Below are 21,584 nucleotides of genomic sequence, written 5' to 3' on the forward strand. Positions count from 1 at the left end.
AATTACCGACAGAATTGTATATGGTATTTTTTTATTATATGACAATTTTCCCGAGGGAAATACCGACAGAATAAAGCGGGTATTTTTTTTATGCGCATCTTTATTTATTCTTGTAGTTTTATTCTTGTAGTTTTTTTATTAAATGGGGTCCTTGGCCATTGCCCATGTTGCCCAAAATGCTCTAGCTCACTAAACACTTAGACAAGCATGCAAGATCTTCAGCAAGTGTTTGGTTTTCGCAAGTTAGAACGAACGAGGTGCACGAGAGGCAATACGAGCGTACCTCCCGACTCATTTAGTCTTTGAAAAAGCGTAGTCATAAGCCTGCGTTTCTCTTGTTCTATCTACAAATAATCCATCAAGATTTAAATAACGCCATGCGAAATCGATCAAATGAACAAGATTTCCGAAATCTCTCGCTCGATGTCTTTCTACCGTGAATGTACACTAGCTAGCTAGTATAAATTAACGTCAAGCTCCTTGCAAGAAACCATATCAATCCAGCAGATAGCTTAAACATAACCATTTCTCTCTTTTTTCACGACCCTTGAGAAAAAAATGCAGATCTTCAGCAAAGTGTTGAGAGATACTGATGTCCATGTTCGGTTCTCGTTCCCAACTCATTGCTTAGAGCATTTAGATTTTGCTGGAAATAATTATGTTGATTTGTATGTTAAAGATGGCTGTGGTGAGCTTCGAGTCATTCGTTGCCTGAAGAGAAATGGAGTTTATGACAAGCCAGTGCTTTCTATGGGCTGGCTTAAATTTGTTGCTGATTATGGACTGAGAGTTGGTGACAAGGTTGTTCTTCATCGTGAGGATGACCAGAACCTGGGGTCCCAGTTCATGATTGAAGCTAAGAGGAGAATCATGCTGCTTGGTGAGGAGGCTTGGGGTGATGTGACAAGAGCTAACTAGCTATTATTTGGATGTTCGGCCATATCCAGATATATATAGAAGAATGAATTTATGTATGTGTTTATGTTTGAGTGTTTGTAGTGATCATAATCAATGTTATCTGCGTCAGTCGAATTAAATAAATAGAAGAATGAATTCCGTTTCCAAGAGTTTTTTTTTTCCACGTTTTTCAATTTTGTTGGTTTTTTATTTTTATTTTTTCTATTTTGTGCGCATTTCAAGTGTCTGAAAACAAGGATTTCCATTGATTTGATGGATAAATAAATCGAAATGGATAAAAAAGAAATATAGTTCTTTAAATCATGGGAACTAACACATGCATTGGTGATGCTATGAAACAAAGATCGATTGATTCAAATCCATCAATATCGTAATAAAATTAAGTTTCTAAAACTTTGATGACATTTTGGAGATTTTTGGAAACTCTGGTATTTATAAAACTTTCAACCGATAAAATAAAATGAGATATCTAAAAATTAAAAGAGGGGTAATAGTTTTTTTTTTTAAAAAAAAATATTGTCTAGTTTTACAATATTAATCATATCTTTTAATTTGATCATTTTGATCATTAGATGAGACTGAAATTTTACAAGTAATCTCCTCACATATTATAATTTCTCCAGTTAAATTAAAGTTTGGAAAGGCCTTACAAAATTGCCAATAGCATTTTTATAATTTTATTTTGAAAGGTCATCTTTTTGTGTCTCTTTTAAATTGATTTTTTTTAATTTTAGTTTTTAACAATAGATTTATTGAGAATTGAACTGTATAATTTATTTTGATGAGCTTTGTTTGAGGTTATTATGGTCTCATTATCTGAATTAAGGATTTGAAAAGTTAACTTAGGTTGACCCGGGTCGATCTAATATGTTGTCATCTCAATATTTTTTAAAAAAATATATTATCTTGAATTTTTTTTTAGTCAAATTATATTCTTATTAATTGTCCAGGTTGTATTTAGATTCATCAAATTGATTCCGTCATACTAGTTTAACAAAAAAAAAATTATTAGTGTTAGAAAATTTAAATTGAGGTTACATGTGGATTCGAGTTGAAATAACATTTGTTGAATTAATATTTTGAATTATATATATATATATATATATATATATATATATATATATATATATATATAAAAGAATAGTTCAATCTCAAAACGATTTGTTGACACACTATGAAACTAAAACATTTAGTTTTAATTGAAAAAACAGAACGAAAACCGGACTGAAGCAATTGTAACATGGACTCCACCATTAGCCTGTGAACTCAAGAGTCCAACTTCCTCTTTCCTTCCTAGTTTATGTGAAGTTTGCTTACTGATTCACATGTCCTTAAAAACTTTTAGAGGTATTACGGATTGGTTTTGTGATGTCTCAAGAGGACAGTTTTTTTTTTTTTTCTTTTGTAAAGAAATTTGAAGCAAGCAGGCAAGCAACCATCAAGAAACTAGCTCAGTATTGAATTGAAACATGTCCAGTCCTTCAAAATTCACAGAATGTAATGGGAATAGTGAGAGTAATTCAATAAAGAAGCACTGAAACAAAACCCCATGTTTGGGAATCAAAATAAGTCCAGATGGAGGGATTCACAAAAGGCATCAAAATTGAGAAGAGAAACTTACTGCGTTCCTCCTCCTCTTTTGGTAAGCCCAGATGGAGGGATTCACAGAAGGCATCAAAATTGGCCCAAACCTGGAGCAAAACGCAAAGAAATTAAGTTGGTAGCTATACAAAACTCCTGCTTAGGAACTGGAAAAAAGAAAGCGATTTGGCATCGCTGCAGCAGCTAGAGAGATCTTAAAAGAGATGCTTAGCTTACCTCTTTACATGTATCAAAAACAAGAACACCCAATATTCCAATTCTGGTTCACATCCAAGATATTGAAGAGGTCAATGCTGCGGTCAATGCAGACGAGAGTGTTGAGGTCAACAGCCAAGTCTCCATGATTTGCTTACTAATTGGATCCTCAAAAACAAAGAGCAAATACCATGAGAATATTCGAAAGCAATAATTGAAGGAGCTTAAGCAAAGATGCCATTCATATATATTAAGAGATTAGGTAAAAAGAATGGGGAACTACCCGGAACGTAGGACGAGATTGCGTTTGAAGGAAAAGAAGCGGTATTATTTTGACTCAAAATCTTGGAACAAGTACAAATAAGTCCTTCTCCTTTATAGTCTGGCTAATCTACCCCCAAGCTTTCTTTCCATGTTAGTCTTGCCTTGGCCTTTTGCCCTCTCTCACACTGCAGAGATAAATCATGCTCGTCTTCTGTTTTCGCAGATACAAAACCCCAGTACTTATATTTGGAATACCATGATTAGAGGCTACTCTGAAGCCAAAATGGGCCATAGCGGCTTCTTGTTTTTCTGCCAAGTGGTTCAAAATGGCGCTGAAATGGACTGTAGGAGCTTTGTTCTTGCGCTCAAAGCGTGCGGCGAGCAGTTTTTGAGAGTTTTAGGAGGGAAATCAGTTCATTGTGGTATTCGAAAGGTGGGTTTTGTTTCTGCTATGTTGTTTCAACATGGGTTGGCTCGTTTTTAGGATCTGCTGCGTGGTTGTTTGGGTTTTGCTTGACACTTGTTTGATGGAATTCCCGCTAGAGATGGACTTTCTGTCTATGACTGATGGGTATTCTAAGCGTAACTGTTGGGATGAGACATGGAAGCTTTTTGACTCGATGTCAGTGGAAGGCAATGTAGAGCCAGAAGAGGTCACTATGATAGCCGCTCGTTCAGCGTGCTCGCAGAAGGGGGGGGGGGGGGGGGTTTGAGATTAGGGAAGAGTTTTCACGAATATGTAAAACTAGAAATGTAAATCACTATGTATGTGAAATGTGGCTGCTTGGATTCTGCAAGAGGGATCTTCGATACCATGGGAGTTAGAGATATGGATAGAAACAACAAATTGCCTGAAGAATCTAGAGATTTCAAGAGGTATTGTTAAGAAATGAAGTAAATAATTTTACCAGCATAGAGACCTACACCAATACTATACAAAAACCTTATACTATACAAAAACACAAATCTTCATGCATCTATAATCAATATATATTCACTTTATATATTTAGCCAAATGGAATGTTTGAAGTTCCTCATGAGTTACTAAAAGTCAAAATACATGTATAAACAATAAAGGTATCTCAATTGATGTGCACATGAATAAGCAAGCATAAGCTTTTAGGTTCGAGTCCAAATATACACAATGCATAATTCCTAGTAATGGGCTTGTGAATTCTTTATTAATATGAATATAAATCGATACATAAAAATCATATTTAAACAACAAAACTCTAAACATCAAGCATGGTTGCTATAATTTCTTATAACGTTACTTCTCTTCACATAAAAACATGAGTGCATTGCTTTAATATGATTAGCAACATCTAATTAACTAAGATAAATCATGCATTATAGTCACAAGCAGCTTGTTAAACCACCATTCTCTATCAAAAAGTAAGAGCAAAGAACAAGTGAAATTACCTTGTCGATTTGTGTTTGTCGTGCAAAGGGTGCAACATAGTTCCATTCATTTCAATGTTGGTTCGAATTCCAAGCACACAAAATTGTAATTGTAAAGGGCAATGCTTAAGTACCCGACAAAAATGAAGCAAACTCATCAAAAAAATCCTAGTGGTTATGAAAAAAAAGTTAAAACCTATACGATGGAGAGAAGAGAACAACTAAGAATATTGAAATATTTGTACAATAAAGTTTTACATGAGAATACATCAAGAAGCATAGTGTAAAAGGAAAAAAAAAACATGTGTATTTTTCTCTTATCAAATTCCCCCATACTTATCTTTTGCACGTCCTCGGGCAAAATTTCAATTTTACTTTTCTTGAAATTTGTCAAAAATAGAGACGACAACTATGGTTGTCTTGGCAACAGAGAAGGAAGTGAGGGGGCTGTGGGCGTTTAGAAGTGAGTCTGCTGGAGGAGATGGTGTGTGGCCTAATAGGCTAGTAATGGTCTCAAGGCCAGAAGAATGGGGTGTTGGTCGGCGATGATGAAGGAGATGATGGGAACAGATGGTTCTAAAAGGTCGGAGATTTGATGGTGGGTCTGGACAAGGAACGACTCTAGAGGTTAAGGTTTGTTTTTCTTGTGTGTGGGTTGGAGTTTTGGGTGCCGGTGTTGATGGCATGAAGGAGAAAGAAAAGGAAGTGAGGGTGAATGTTGTGGTTAGGGAGAATGGTGGATGTTATGTAGATGGAGGCCCATGGGTAGAGAATTAAAGGGGTCCATGGTTTGTAGGGTTGACTCGGGAGGAAGAAGATAGAAAGAAAAAATGGGAAGGGTGGCGGCTAGGCTAAAAAAAAGGTTAGGTTTTTTTAGTTCCCCTAATTTCTGCCCTTTTTAAGTGTGTAACCATCACCTATTTATAGGTAAAAAAGTTTGTTATTTTTAATTGCTTGGTCCCCAAGCAAACTTGATGACCAAGCAACCTAAAAAATAAATTGGTCCCTCAACTTCTTTCTTTTCATATTTGGTTCCTTGCAAATTTTGATTTTTCTTATTTTTTGTATTTTGAATTTTTTGAAAAAGAGTAACTTCAACATTGACTTAAAAAGAACCCTAACAACTATACGCTTACGAAAAAGACGTTGCAGGTGACGCAAAAACGTCAAAAACATTTTTTTTTTGGGATTTTTATTGTTTTTTTTTTTTTTGCTATTTTGGTTTTTTTCAAAAAATTATCAAAAATTGGGTAAAAGTTTTTCTATCTAAAGCCTTCTTAGTTTTTTCTTTAATTCACTAGCTCGTCCGAGTCTTCCGTATATCAGCCCTCTACTCAAATGCAAGTGCAATGTCCATCCCAGGCTGTTTACGCTGATTACTACTCTCGTTGTTCATCAAGCCTGACCTTGCCCCCAGGTGTGGTGTTGTTTGATTCATCATAAAGATGTTTGAAATAATCATTCTAACATCAACAAAATCATTAAAAGGTGCATCCTCCCAACAAATCATTAAAAGGTGGCATCCTGCCAACAAATCATTAAAAGGTTTTATAGTGTTAACCTTATCTTAGATTGTTAATCAGCCACGATATTGCCTTCAGTTGAACCATACTCTTCAAGCATATCAAACTTTATGGAACTGTTAAGTCATCTAGACATGCATAAAAGCTCATCGATGTATGCTCAATGTTCTTCTCTATAAATTCCTCTCAATCCATCTAATCAAATTATGGAAAGAAATGCATTGTCATCATCACTGATATTCCTTTTTATCAGCCACATTCATGTGGCGAGATGCCACTTGAATCAATGGGCTTTTAAACAGATTATTTTACAGTCAATCTTTATGGCATGTAGTTATCCAAATGCACCCATGCGATCAACATCTTTGAGGTGTCATAACCATACTTCAGAGGGTAAACCAAGATTTCAGACATGAATATGCCTATTAAGTGCATCGTTACTCTCAACTGCCGCTGGAGTTCACTCAATCATAGATTGTCTTTGAGCAACATTGCTCTTAGTTGATCTGAATGTGTTCATTCTTCTGTCTATAAAAAAGAGGTGTTTGTTATTGCCAGATGCTAAATATAATTTCGATGGATTTCATTGAATCATTATTTGATTATGTTTATTTGCTCTCCAACTAATATGAATATTGTTTACATTCCCTTCTAGGATCCGCCATATTGCCCTTGACCGGTCAACTGTTCAAGGAGTGTTGAGAAATGTTGATGTCATTTTCATTTAGGACTTTGCAAACTCAATCCATGATTTTTTTGTTCCAGAATTTTTTCTTGTTCTAGAATCAACTCGTTCCTTTCAAAGATCATGTATATTTTGAAATGAAATTAGAGAGATGTCAACGTTGAAAGTATTTTTGAAAATCAAGCTTATTTGGTTAAAGACCCAACACACGCCACTTAACACATGCAATCATTTAATTGCCTTGTATTTTAAAAACAAAAATTGGCCTATTGTATGATTAAAATAGTTTTCTTATAGTTTTTTGTGTTAATTTTAATATCTGATTTTAGGTATGATATTTGATGGTACGTGACGAGGTGACCTTCTATGGATTTCAACTAGTAAGAGGTTTTGAGTAAAGATTCGAGGTCCTGTTGAAAATTTATCTCTCTTGAGTATCTATTTTATCAGTATGTATAATAACCGGTAACTTAGTTCATGAAGCTATGACTTTTATGGAAAAGCTCTTGAAGTTTTGAGAGCACCATGTATCGGTTCAAATCGCTCACTTGAATAAAAAAGGCTTTTAAAAGCACGTAATGCAGGCTTATGGTTCATAACTAAGAAAGAAAAGGAAATTCATAGGCTCAAAAGTGTTTGAGGGTTTTCAAGACCTAAGATCACCATCAATTATTTATTAACTCTCCTTTTCTTGTTGTCTTTGTACAAGAGACTGACATGCCATATATTTCATCAATAAATCTTGTTTCCTAAAACTGGATAGGAAACTCCATCATAATCAAGCAATAATTATGCCCTACTCTTAACAAGATTTTTTATCATTAAAAAACTTTCGGTGTTATTAATTAAGGTCAAATGTTGACATATCATCATACAACTCTTTTCATTGTCAATCTTAAACTTAAAGAGAATACCAAAGCTATTGCCTATTTCTTATCTCCATGATAATCTTTTGTCTTAAATTTCAATTCAAAAGAAAGGTCAAGATTCTCGTCATTTCCTTATTTATATTTCACTATCTTTGTAGTAGAATGACATATAACTATGTTTACCTAAACGATCAAAATTCTCTTAACAGGGGCCATAAAGCAAATCCAACTATTTTAACCAATCTAAACATTTTGAAGACGTGGGAGGTTTTATTACAGATACCAAAGACATGTTCATGGTTTAATATATTTTTCTTTTTTTTTGTTTCTTTTCTTTTCCTTCCCTTTTTTTTTGAACTCTCGCCCTCGACATCGACTTTTGGCATTTGTTGTGCCCTTCCTCAATTAAAAACCTTTTTTGCCCTTTCTAGAGTCGATATGAATTTTTCCTAACTTTAGCCTTAACTTGCTTTTAAATGCAGGTAATTTTCATTTTTTTGGCTTTCACATAACTTTCTTTAAAGTTTTCTTGGATGCCCCTTCAGTCTAGGGATTTTTCATTTTTAGCGATTTCTTAATCGTTGGTATTCCATCAAATGATTTACCTAAGAACAAAAATTAAAATTGACACAAAAAAACATAGAAAAAGTCATTTTAATCTTACAACGAGTCAATTTCTGTTTTCAAAATACAAGACAATTAAATGACTGCATATATTGAATGGCATGTGTTTGGTCTTTAACCAAAGAAGTTTGATTTTCAAAATACTTAAAAAAAAACACTTACATCTCTTTGATTTCATCTCTTTGATTTCATTTAAAACACTTACATCTATTTGATTTCATTTCAACAATTAGACTTGAAAAGACATGATCTTTGACATGTGAGAGTTGATTCTAGAAAAAGAAAGATTGTCAAACAAGAATAACATCAATCAAGTTTGCAAAATCCTTGACAAAAATGACATTGTCACTTCTTGATCATCCTTGAAAAGTTGAGCATTTAAGGACAATACATTGGACCATAGAAAGGAAATTAAACAATATTCAGATCAGATGGGGGCAAAGAAAGAATCAAATGATGAGTTATCGAAGTCCATCAAAGTTATGTTTAGCTTCTGGCACTAACAAAAACCTCTTGATGATAGATAGAAGAACGAGCATGTTCAGATCAACTAAAGATGATATTGTTCAAAGACAATCCATGATTCAGTAAACTCCAATAGCATTTGAGAGCAATGCTGCACTTGAATGACATCTTCATCTGGGTTTACCCTCTGAAACATGGCTACGAATCCTGGCAGATGTTATTACACAATTGAAATTAAATAAACATCATAAGGATGCATACCACCAAGGCTGACTGTGCGACCATCTATTTTGAAGCTCAAGGTGCACTTCACCGCATGAATATGAGTGATAAAATGAACATCATTGATAATGCCAATGCATTTCTTTTCATAATCTAATTAGATTAGCTGAGAGAAATCCATTGAAAAGAACACTAAGCATACAACAAAGAACCTTTTACAGCATGCTATGAGATGCATGTTTGGATGACTTGATAGTTCCTTGATGGTTCCATGATAATATATACTTAAAGAGTATTATTTCAACTCAAGGCAAGTTTGTGGATAATTAACAATTTATGATGGGTGTTGGCAAGACACACACAACTAATCAAAGAAATTTTTTTGAGAGAATTCATAAGATGAATGATTGGTTAAGCTCCTTCATGATGAACCCAACAACATTACACTTGGGGGCATGGTCATGCTTGATAAACAATGAAAGCAGTAATCATCGTGGACGGCCTAGGATGGACACTACACATACATTTGAGTAAAGGGCTAGCACACAAATGAGCCTGTTAATCAGAAGAATAAAAAAGGCTTTGGATATCAAACAAAGATAGTCTATGACAATGGAACATCAAAAAGAGAGGGACCTATATTTTAAACCAGGTAAGGATGCATGCATGTCATTGGACCTAGTCCAAAAAAGAAAAGAAAAATACATTTGGGCTGACACCAGCCTAACACTCTTCTAGGCCGATGCTGACCTAACACCTTTGGACCAACCTCGACCTAATTTATTTTGAGCCGATCTCGGCCCAGCAAGGATGGGCTCAGCCCATATATTTGGGCCAACCCATCCCAATATATATTATTATAATATAATATTATATATTAAACAAAAAAATTCAAAAATCCTTTCAAAACAATTTGTGATTTTCTTGTAGAATATTCTATCAATTTTGATTAATATTGGATTGTATTTTTATACTGATACAAATCTGGTATTCAAATACCAGTTTTTTCCAAAATGTTTTTTTAAATTATATAAAAAACTATCTTATTTTCATACATGCGACCAAGCTTCTAAAAAATATAGAAATTTTCATATTATATTTTCATACAACAAAAATTAAAAAAAAAATATGTATTAGCATGTATTTTTTGTTTTAATAACCTGTTTATTAAATGCATGAGAGCAAGCCATTATTTCAAAAAATACAAAAAAAATAATATATTTTTTAATATTTGGGATTACAAATTTATATGTATGACGTATTCATAATATTAAATAAGAGTTCGTTCTTCTTTTGTTCATGTTAGAATTGTTAGGTTTTTCCTAAAAAGATAAGGATCTCCTTACTAAGGAGGACTTTTCTTAAACCTTATCACCAACAATTAGAAAACACAATAACATCTTAGCATATATCAGACATATTAGGAACCTAATGGGTCACACACATTAAGAACTAATAGTAAAAAATTAAAGTGGTATAATTTAATTAGGTATGATGTAATTAAATATATTTTGGAAATTAAGGACTAGAATATAATTAATACAAATATTATATTTCTAGACTTAGAAAAATCAAGAAAGGACTCGATTAAGTTAATTTTAAAAATTATCCTGAATTAGTATATGGATATTATTCAAGGAAAAAATTGAAATGTTTTAGGGTTGTAAAAGCACGTGGGCAACAAGGGTAAAGTGCCCTACCGGTGACACATGGAAGAAGAAGAGGAGATAGAGATAGTTTTAGGGTTTTGGGGTATTTTACCTCTTCACCCCTTCCCTTTTGTGTTATGTCCATACGGTTTATTTTAATATAAAATACCTTTTTACCCTCCTTTTTATGCTTTTTTTAACCCCTCAAATAAAATTTTGATTTTATTTTAATTGAAATCCAAATTAAATTAATTATAGAATTATTTTTCATAATATGATTATAATTTAATTAAAATTGTTTTTAATTAAATAAAATTTGGATTTTATACCTTATATTATTTTAATAAAATTATTTTGAATTATGGATAAATTAGATACATCTTAACCCACTAAAAAAAATCTAAATGAGATTTCTCAAATTAAAACAGAGAGATTTCCTCTACAATAATAAAGAACAAAGAAAAGAAACCGCTGCCTATCAAAAAGATATCACATAGCCTCCTCCGAGTAGAAACGTCATTACACGCCCACATTTCAAATATGATCCCGTGTGGCAAATGTTTTTCAAAGCCTCTTGATTTATTCTTGGGGCTACATGCACACAACACAGAAATCAGTCGAACTCAAAATCCAAAAGCGATTACTCGATGCTTGCTGCAGAGATCGAGCGTAATTCTAGAGATTATATTATAAAAAATATAGTGTGGACCCAGGAATTGAAAATGACTTCAAATTTTGAATAATTTTTTGTGAGGAATTAATTTTTGTTATTTTTTTTTTTTTGTCAGGAATTGAAAATGACCCACAGATTATATTTTGACAGGTTAACCTAGATAATTTTTTGTTATTTTTTAATTAATTGTTTTCATTTACATTCTTCAACAATGAGTTAATTGGGAATTCAGCTTTGTAATTTATTTTGATTTATTTTTTATAGGGTTATCATGGTCTTATAATCTAGATCGTGGATTTGACAGATTAACATGTGTTAGCCCGAATCGATTCAATATGTTGTCATTCTAATATTATTTTTTAAAAAAAGATGGTGTCTTGAATTTTTGTTAATCAAACAATATTTTTACAGGTTGTCTAGGGTTACTTATATCCATCAGGTCGATCAGGTCACATCAGCTCAACCTCCAAGCGGTTTTAAAAAATATTTACTTGAAAAATATTAGTAATGTCTGGATGTTTTTTTTGTTTGCTAAAAAAAATTGATCTGACCCGAGGCGTAGAACAAGTCAACGATCTAGTCTGTCAACAAAAACTAATGGAGGGAAATCATTATTCCTCTCCTTGAACGCTACTATTTAAGTGTTGTTCATTGGAAAGAATGTGGCTCATGCCACACCGAGGGTCGGACCAAACTTTTACAAACACTAAAAAAGAATATTCAAGCGATGATAATCTGAGACAATCAGGTTAAATTAACTAAAACACAGCCTGAGATATGAGACTGAAAGAATCAGTAAAAAGAAAAGAAAACTTAGAAAGTTTAAGGCCAAATAACCTAATGTCAAAGATGAAAACAAAAAAAAAGCTTGAAAAAAATTGTTTGCCGAAAAAGAAAACCCGAGTCAGCTTGGGTAACTTGACAAACCAACAAACCATGATATGATTTCAGGTTGAAAAAAAGAATTTCAAAAGGATGACCTATGTCCTACCGGACATCGCGGCGGCTTTAAAATTTTATATTTCATGGAAAGAATGGATTTCTGGCATCCTATTCTTAGTTGGGAAACGATATTGTTTAAGGAGTCGCTACCTAGTATTATGGTTACTAGGAACCCTAACTGGTCAACAGAGATTTTATAGTTTGGGACTGGTTACGTAAAAGAAAAGATGTTATCACCCCTTAAACGTCCTACCTGTGGCAGACCTCATTGCTGGTTTTGCCTTAAATTGCTAAATATTTATTAGATTATAATATTATAATTTGCTTATAATATTCCTGACTCTGGAATCAGTGAATATTCAATTACGGATACTTCCAACTCTAGCGTTGGTAAATATTACATAGCTATAAAATAAATTTAGATCAATATTTTTATTCCTGACTCTAGCATCAGTGAATAAAAAAAAATTATGTTATTTTTATTCATGCATACATATATTTTTTATTTTTTTATTTTTTTATATTTTTTATTTGAGGCTGGCCCCCCAGCCAGCCCAGCTGGGAAAAGCAACACGCGTGAGCTAATTCACGCGTGTTGCTCACTGTTCAAGTGAATTAAAATTCACTTGAACAGTGCAATGTGCTAATTATTTGGAGAATGTAGCAAAGCTGGAGGAGAAAGATTGCTTACCTGATCTGCTGGAGGCGATGAAGACGACGGTGAAGTTGATGTTAGTCTATGTGTTTTCTGCTTGCGTTTTTCCTTTTGCTTTCCTTGTGATTCTGTCTGAATTTATTCCTCTGTTTCCTTCCACCCCGAATTCTCTCCGTTTTTGGTCTCTCTCTCGCTGTAAGCCCCCCCCCCCCCCCCCCCCCCCCCCGCTCGTCGTCTCCTCTCTTTATGCTCACGGCTTTCTGTGAATTTGTTTTGACTGATCCCTTTCTCCTCTGTTTCGTTCTTCGTTTGCCCAAGTTCGTCCTCCCAGTTTTCCTCCTCCGTTCTCTCCTGCCCCTTTTCTTTTTTCCCCCCTCCCTTGCTGAGGCCTTTCTCTGGCTTTTATAAAGCCAGAGAAGGTCTTGTGTCCCGGCCTCCAGAAATGGCGGGCATCGTGGAGGCGAGAGATCGTGGCTTCAGGAATGGCATCGTGGGCATCGTGGCTGTGATCTGCTGAATCTTCCCCTGGCCATGATCTGCTGAATTTCACTGTTAAACCGGCTTCCTCCGCGCGAAACGAAGAAGACAATGAACAATGCTTCCAAAACGGCGTCGTTGTGTCCTTGGGCATCTGTTTTTCACTTTGGTCCCTAAACAGTTTAAACTTAACAATTGGGATCCTAATCAGTAATAATTGATTTCTAATTGTGCCCTTGGGTTAATTTCAATTAAATCCCTGAATTTATTTAATTAAATCAAAGTTTAATTAAGTCCACAAACTTATTAATTCTTCTGATTTCATTTAATTAAACTAATTCAAATTTTAATTAAATTTCCAAACTTATTAATTCTTCAATTTCTGACCAATTTACTCTCAAATCTGATAATTTCATCCCTGAACTTCGAATTTGTGTTGTTTTAACCCCATTCTTAAATATATTTTTATCCATTCATTTTTTTTATTCAAAAATTAGGTTATGACAACCTAGTAAAAAAAAACCAAAGTTTGATGATAAAATATCAAAAAAAAACTTGAGTCAATCATAGTTAACTTCCCAACCTGCTATAGGAATAACCAAACACTAAGAAAAGTGAAAAAATAAAAAAGCTCAAGGGCAAATAATTTAATGTAAAATGATAAAATTGAAAAAAAAATGTCATAAAAAAATTCAAGGGAAAAAAATCCTAGTCAATGTAGGTTAACTTGACTAACCCATCACACACATGGTCAAGCAAAAAAGATCTAAGTTAAATAAAAAAACATTATGAACAAAAATGCAAGATGACCCTAGTTAACTTGATCAACCCACTCTTGAAATAACAAAATAGAAAGAGAAGCAAAAAAATAACAAAGCTCAGTGCAAATAATTTAATACAAAATGATAAAAATAAAAAAATAAAAACAAAGTCATAAAAAAATTGAGGAACACCGAGTCAACTCGGGTTACCTCGACTGACCCGCCACTCGCGGCATGAGATTAGGATGAAGAAAATTAGACTTTCAAAAAAAGAACCTAGCAAAAAAGACCGAAGTTAAATAAAAAGACTGAAGTTAAATAAAAAGACATCGTGTAAGAAAATGCAAGCTAATCCGAGTTAACTTGATTAACATGTACTCGGGATAACCCAAAATAATAAAAAAAGTGAAAAAAATCACATAGATCAAGGACCAATAATTTAACAACAATGTATGAAATTGTTAAAAAAAATCAATTTCATAAAAAAAATAAAGGAGAAAAAACATGAGGCAATCATGGTTAACTTGACTAATCTATTACTCGAAATATAAGATCAAGATAACTCGATAAAAAAAGGATAAAAACAATGAGTTAAGGGCTTAATAACTAAATATTAAAGGTTAAATTAAAAAAAAATCATTGAAGACCTGCCATGTTGGGAGATAACTATAAAAAAAATAACAAAAATAAAATATTCAAGAGGATGATCATAGCATTACAAGATAAGTTGCGTTTGAAGCTTAAGACGGCCAATAACTGGGCTGGTGTTTCAAGATCCATCCGTGTAAATTGTAAAACTAATTGTGATTGGATAGTAATTGTCCGTATAATTAATGCACTGATTATATTATTGTTTGTAAAATAGAAAGTTAAAATATAAATATAAAACGAACAAACATGTTACGGATTACAAGATAAGTATGTTTTTTTTTTTTTTGGTGTCTAAACTATCTATCCTCGGAGTAAAACGTCATTGCACGCCCATAGTGCTGACGGTCTCGGTCGATGGCACAGACACCATTTATTCTTTGGGCTTCCGAGCATTTCAAATCAGTCGAACTCGAAATCCAAACGCGATTACTCGCTGCATGCTGAGGAGATCGAGCGTAAAGAACAAGGATAAGAAACCGCTGCCTGTCAAAAAGAAATTGTATAGCCTCCTCCGAGTAGAAACGTCATTGCCCACAACGCTGACGGTCTCGGTCGATGGTACAGACGTGATCCGGTGTGGCAAATTTTTCAAACCTCGCAAAAATCTTTGGATTACGTACATGTATGCAACACAGACAGCGAGCATTTCAAATCAGTGGAACTCGAAATCCAAAAGCGATTACTCGATGCATGCTGCAGAGATCGAGCGTAATTCTAGCATTATTATATTATAAAAAAAATATATTGTGGACCTTGAATTGAAAATGACTTCAAATTTTGGACACGCATGGAAGGACTTGCCCTTCAACAATATCGTGCATCTTGTTGCTTATTCGAACAAAAACCTCGCAGAAATCTCAAGAAAATGCAGGATGTAGCTCTCCCTCTCTGCGGACCTTATTGATGAAACTTTGGGCGGACTTAGAGAACATGCCTGCAAGATCAAGAACCAATATAATAATGGTAAAATACAATTAACTGATAACAAATCTTATGCAATGTATTATATAAATCTCCATTTTTATATTTAACTTACCCACTGTAAAAATTATTGAGCATGAATAATAACTACATAAACATGTAATTATTATTTTTTTTTTGTTAATGCTCAATACTATACTGATCCTAGATAATTGAAGTGAGGAGTGAAAGCCTCGTCTCTTAAGAGGGGACATTATCCCAAGTTGGTTTTCGCAAGTTAGAACGAACGAGGTGCACGAGAGGCAATACGAGCGTACCTCCTGGCTCATTTAGTCTTTGAAAAAGCGTAGTCATAAGCCTGCGTTTCTCTTGTTCTATCTACAAATAATCCATCAAGATTTAAATAACGCCATGCGAAATCGATCAAATGAACAAGATTTCCGAAATCTCTCGCTCGATGTCTTTCTACCGTGAATACACTAGCTAGCTAGTATAAATTAATTAACAAGCTCCTTGCAAGAAACCATATCAATCCAGCAGATAGCTTAAACATAACCATTTCTCTCTTTTTTCACGACCCTTGAGAAAAAAATGCAGATCTTCAGCAAAGTGTTGAGAGATACTGATGTCCGTGTTCGGTTCTCGTTCCCAACTCATTGCTTGCAGCATTTAGATTTTGCTGGAAATAATTCTGTTGATTTACATGTTAAAGATAGCTCTGGTGAGCTTCGAGTTATTCGTTGCCTGAAGAGAAAAGAAGATTATGACAAGCCAGTGCTTTCTAAGGGCTGGCTTAAATTTGTTGCTGATTATGGACTGAGAGTTGGTGACAAGGTTGTTCTTCATCGTGAGGATGACCAGAACCTGGGGTCACAGTTCAGGATTGAAGCTAAGAGGAGAATCAATCTGTTTGGTGAGGAGGTTTGGGGTGATGTGACAAGAGCTAACTAACTATTATTTGGGGTGATGCTAAGAAACAAAGATCGATTGATTCAAATCCTATGGTGTCAATATTGAGATATAACGTATCATCTATAAAATTATGTTTCTAAAACTTTGATGACATTTTGGAGATTTATGGAAACTCTGTATTTATAAAACTCTGCATCAATTATATTTTCCAATCCAATTATTAGATTAGACTGAAATTTTATAAAAAATCTCCTAACATATTATGATATCTTAGATTAAAAATTTAGAAAAGCCTTACAAAACTGCTAATTGCATTTTCATAATTTTGTTTTGAAAGGTGATCCTTTCAGTTTTTTTTTTTTAGATTTGATTTTTTAAAATTTTTTATTTAACAATTAGTTTATTGATAATTAAGCTGTATAATATTTTTAGTCAAATTATATTTTTATTAGTTATTTATATTGTATTTTTACCGGTTAAAACCTAACTTTTTAAATTGTGGTTATATATAGATTTAGTTGAAATTATGTTAATTAAATTAATATTTTGAATTATAAACAGTTTGGAACGATATGTGAAAACGCTATGAAACTAAAACATGAAAAAACAGAACACTAACTGGAACGGATTTGTTTAAACAGAGCAATTGTAACATGGACTCCACCATTAGCCTGTGAACTCAAGATTCCAACTTCCCCTTTCCTTCCTAGTTTATGTGAAGTTTGCTTACTCATTCACATCAGAGGACAGTTTTCTTTTCTTTACTTTTCTTTTGTAAAGAAGTTTGAAGCATCAAGAAACTAGCTCGGTATTGACTTGAAACATGTCTAGTCCTTTAAAATTCACAGAACGTAACAGGGATATTGAGAGTAATTCAATAAAGAAGCACTCAAACCATATCATACATAACTGAGAAGAGAAACTTACTTCGTTCCTCCTCCTCTTTTGATAAGCCCAGATGGAGGGATTCACAGAAGGCATCATAATTGCCCCAAACCTGTAGCAAAACGCAAAGAAAGTTGGTTGGTATACAATACTCCTGCTAAGGAACTTGAAGAAAGAAAGCGATTTGGCATCGCTGCAGCAGCTAGAGAGATCTTGAAAGAGATGCTTAGCCTACCTCTTTACATGTATCAAAAACAAGAACACCCAATATTCCAATTCTGGTTCACAACCAAGATATTGAAGAGGTCAATGCTGCGGTCAATGCAGACGAGAGTGTTGAGGTCAACAGCCAAGTCTCCATGATTTGCTTACTAATTGGATCCTCAAAAACAAAGAGCAAATACCATGAGAATATTCGAAAGCAATAATTGAAGGGGCTTAAGCAAAGATGCCGTTCATATATATTAAGAGATTAGGTAAAAAGAATGGGGAACTACCTGGAACGTAGGACGAGATTGCGTTTGAAGGAAAAGAAGCGGTATTATTTTGACTCAAAATCTTGGAACAAGTACAAATAAGTCCTTCTCCTTTATAGTCTGGCTAATCTACCCCCAAGCTTTCTTTCCATGTTAGTCTTGCCTTGGCCTTTTGCCCTCTCTCACACTGCAGAGATAAATCATGCTCGTCTTCTGTTTTCGCAGATACAAAACCCCAGTACTTATATTTGGAATACCATGATTAGAGGCTACTCTGAAGCCAAAATGGGCCATAGCGGCTTCTTGTTTTTCTGCCAAGTGGTTCAAAATGGCGCTGAAATGGGCTGTAGGAGCTTTGTTCTTGCGCTCAAAGCGTGCGGCGAGCAGTTTTTGAGAGTTTTAGGAGGGAAATCAGTTCATTGTGGTATTCGAAAGGTGGGTTTTGTTTCTGCTATGTTGTTTCAAGATGGGTTGGCTCGTTTTTAGGATCTGCTGCGTGGTTGTTTGGGTTTTGCTTGACACTTGTTTGATGGAATTCCCGCTAGAGATGGACTTTCTGTCTATGACTGATGGGTATTCTAAGCGTAACTGTTGGGATGAGACATGGAAGCTTTTTGACTCGATGTCAGTGGAAGGCAATGTAGAGCCAGAAGAGGTCACTATGATAGCCGCTCGTTCAGCGTGCTCGCAGAAGGGGGGGGGGGGGGTTTGAGATTAGGGAAGAGTTTTCACGAATATGTAAAACTAGAAATGTAAATCACCATGAATGAGATTTTCACAGTTAAATCAGGTTGTGCTCTCATTGATGATATTTGGCATCCAGCATCTAAGAATTTTGGTACTTTACTCTGGCAAAGTATATTTGCTCCTAAAATTAAGATGATTATGTGGTTGTTGTTGCAGGGTAGTTTGAGTATTAAGGGATTTCTTGCCTACAGAAAAATTATTAGTTATACGGAAATTGAGACCATTGATCACCATTTTATTCATTGCTATGTTACTTAGAGGTTCTAGAATCTTTTTATGCAATGGATTGGGTATGCTGAACACTATTCAGCTTTTTTTACAGGAATGGAATCATTTGTTACATGGCTTAATTAGTTGCTGAATATTTTCAATACACGAAAAGAAATTATTTATATATGAATCATTAAGGTTTGTTCTTGTTTTAAATATAAATCAACTCAAAATTTTATGAAAATTCAATAGCTAAAAAATGAGATTCAAGATTTAATAATCAAGAAAGAAATTGAAAATAAGAAAAAGGAAATAAAGAACGGATCACAAGAGGACATATTGAGGCTTTGTTTTCGACACCTCCTTTATATTTAGAAAGATCTCAAAGCGAGATGATTCTAATTACACCTGGAATAACACCAAACAAGGTTGTAATTAACCCTAAATTAACCCTAAACAAAACACCTAACTAATTACAACCTCGTTTGGTGGACTTCCAAGATGTGACTGAATTGTATCGTCAAGATCTTTCTAACGGTACCAGATGTGTAAAAAACAAAGCTCCGGTGTGTCCCTGGTTACTCATTCCTTCTTTACTTTGTTTCTGTTGTAAATAATGGATACTATTTCAAAAGGTTTTTATCAAGTGTTTATATAGTGAACCCTGATATAGGTATAGCGACCTCGATAGGCACAAGACCTTTAGGTTTGACAATCATGCTAGACCCAAAGAAATATGAGTCTGGCGAACATGCCAGATTCAAAATACTTGCGTTTGGCTATCATGTCAGGCCCAAGGTAATATGGATCTGGTGAACATGTCATATCCAAAATACTTGGGTTTGACAATCAACATAACCTAAGGCAAACATGTTAGCACTCTATAAATACCATGTGCTCTTACAAGGTGCTAAAAAAACCGTGGTATTATTTTTCTGTGTTAGCAAGGCTTGTTAGTATTTCCTTTCTATCTTGGTTGTTGTTTTCGTAAACCTTATCTTTAGACGAGGAACTTGTTGGATCTTGGAGGATAGCCTTGTGTTGAGGAAATATCCTTAAAGACAGTGTATATACATGCCTCAAGTTATAGTTTGTTTATGTTCGATGTATCTAGTTTTTACACCAATCTTAAGGATATTTTAGTAAGATGGACGAGAACACTACTGCCGACAACGTTGTTGCCCTAAACAATGTTGTTGTTGAGAACTCAGCTGCTGCCATCTCTCATGTCGCCAGCTCTGCTGTTGTTGCCGCTATATCTTTAGCTAAACCATTTCTCATGTTTTACCGTAGACGACATTGTTCACTTTTTTTTTAGGTTTGCTATAAATTTAAGGGGGGGAATATTAAACCTAGTTGAATTCATAGTCTGGGTTTACCCTAAATAAACTAAAGCGTATGGGGTGAACGATATGCAGATGCACTGCTCACCCCCTCACATTTTATTATGGACGACACTAGTTTTGTTTTTTTAAGGTTTTGCTATAAATTTAAAGGGAAAATGTGTGAGGTGAACATTGTGCAGTTGCATTATTCACCCCTTTATATTTTACCGTGGACGACATTGTTTACTTTTTTTTATGTTTACTATAAATTTAAGGGGAAAAAAATATTAAACCTGGTTGAGCTCATGGTCCGGGTTCACCCCTCAAGTTTTACTATGGACGACATTGTTCAATTTTTTTTTTTGTTTAGGAAAAAATATATATATATATATATATATATTTAAATTAATCTTATTTTTATTTTTATTTTTATTTTTATTTAGATTAATATTCTTTCTCTCTTTTATGCTTTTCAGAAAGCTTATTTGAAATGACAATTATATTTTAATTATGCATTTAATATTTTAGGAGGTATTTCTTATGAATCTATATTTTTTAATCTTTCATATACATGAACTTTAATTTTGAAAATAAAAAGATATTTATTTTCAAATAATATTTCTAATATGTGCAACCTTGAATATTATTTTTTACCTTTTATTTTATTCAATTAATTTAATATGTGTGTCTATTTTTATTATCGTTTAATTGAATAAAACAATTATTTTAATTAAAAAATTTAGTAAACACAGCCGCGTAAATGTCACGTCTTGCAAAATTAAATATTTTAATCTACACTTGTCTCTCGAGTTTTTCAGTATTTATTTTTAGTCATCGTTTATGGTTTTGTTTTCTCGTATTAAGACATACAGTTCTCATTGTTTCGATTGTATGTATGTATAATTTTTTTTTTATTTTAACTTGGAATTTTTTTAAATACAAAAAAGTATTGAAAAAGTCTATATATAATTTTTTTTTGTTATTTAGTATAAACTAAAAGAGGTGGTGCTTTTATTGTACACTATCTTGTAAAATACTATTCATTTCAATAGCATTTTTTTGTCTTTTTTTTTCTAAATATATATATTTTTTATAATTTTATACTTCAATATTTTGTTTATTGGAAATTAGGTTTTATGATTTATTGTGGTTTGCTTTATACGTGGTTAGCTCGATCTTGTAACCCGTGTCACGGGCTTGGCGGGTTGACTCCAATTTTATTTGTCTTTTTTAATTGACAATTTTTTTTTTCAATTTCATCATTCAACATTAGGTTGATTGGAAATTAGGTTTCATGATTTATTTTAATTTGCTTGATATAAGATTATCTCGGTCTCATTACTTGAGTCGCAGGTTTGACGGGCTAACTTTGTTAATTCGAGTTTTTATTGACTTTTTTTATTGGAATTTTTTCTATTTCATCCTTCACATTTAGTTGATTATGAATTAGGCCTCATGAATTATTTTGGTTTACTTTCTATGAGGTTATCTCGGTCTTGTGCTCGGGTCACGTGTTTCGTGGGCTAACCCGG

The 21,584-nt window shown here is 33.6% G+C and overlaps 3 protein-coding genes and 2 long non-coding RNA genes across 17 annotated transcripts in view; 3 read left to right on the forward strand and 2 right to left on the reverse strand.

The window, feature by feature from the left end:
* The window catches only part of LOC112326845 (uncharacterized), a 57,036-nt gene extending 56,027 nt beyond the window's left edge, over nt 1-1,009 (forward strand). For 2 of the 3 annotated variants that reach the window (XM_052451449.1, XM_052451446.1), the window contains one exon: nt 889-1,009. In XM_052451449.1, coding sequence (XP_052307409.1) covers nt 889-918 — 30 coding nt within the window. In that variant the 3' untranslated portion in view covers nt 919-1,009. The remainder of the gene's footprint in view (nt 1-888) is intronic. The other variant, XM_052451440.1, reaches the window with a different exon arrangement.
* LOC18110600 (uncharacterized) overlaps nt 1-21,584 on the reverse strand; it is an 83,054-nt gene that overhangs the window by 6,126 nt on the left and 55,344 nt on the right. The window contains exons 8-9 of the long non-coding RNA XR_008058779.1: nt 17,407-17,529; nt 2,540-2,609 (exon numbers count right to left, since the gene is read on the reverse strand). This is a non-coding gene — a long non-coding RNA (uncharacterized LOC18110600). The remainder of the gene's footprint in view (nt 1-2,539; nt 2,610-17,406; nt 17,530-21,584) is intronic.
* LOC112326843 (uncharacterized) lies at nt 151-16,448 on the forward strand. The gene is made up of 2 exons (XM_024596932.2): nt 151-257; nt 15,789-16,448. The coding sequence occupies exon 2, from the start codon at nt 16,089-16,091 to the stop codon at nt 16,446-16,448; it is 360 nt and encodes a 119-aa protein (XP_024452700.1). The 5' UTR covers nt 151-257; nt 15,789-16,088.
* The window catches only part of LOC112326924 (pentatricopeptide repeat-containing protein At2g22410, mitochondrial-like), a 74,356-nt gene continuing 55,758 nt past the window's right edge, over nt 2,987-21,584 (forward strand). For 4 of the 11 annotated variants that reach the window (XR_008058770.1, XR_008058775.1, XR_008058768.1 and 1 more), the window contains exon 1: nt 2,987-3,412. Coding sequence is in view for 2 of the 11 variants with exons in the window: in XM_052451436.1 (XP_052307396.1) it covers nt 18,237-18,425 (189 nt within the window). In the remaining 9 variants the exon portion in view is untranslated. The other 7 variants (XR_008058773.1, XR_008058771.1, XR_008058772.1 and 4 more) reach the window with 3 other exon arrangements.
* On the reverse strand, nt 10,661-12,865 carry LOC127905097 (uncharacterized). The gene is made up of 2 exons (XR_008058784.1): nt 12,724-12,865; nt 10,661-11,008 (listed from the first exon to the last, which is right to left on the reverse strand). It is a non-coding gene; the product is annotated as an uncharacterized LOC127905097 (long non-coding RNA).

The sequence above is a fragment of the Populus trichocarpa genome, chromosome 3 (genome assembly GCF_000002775.5).
Source record: "Populus trichocarpa isolate Nisqually-1 chromosome 3, P.trichocarpa_v4.1, whole genome shotgun sequence".
NCBI classification, from domain to species: Eukaryota; Viridiplantae; Streptophyta; class Magnoliopsida; order Malpighiales; family Salicaceae; genus Populus; species Populus trichocarpa.

What these genes read in the sequence shown, in the direction of transcription:
- LOC112326843 (XM_024596932.2), top strand. Translation starts at nt 16,089, where the DNA reads ATGCAGATCTTCAGCAAAGTGTTGAGAGATACTGATGTCCGTGTTCGG.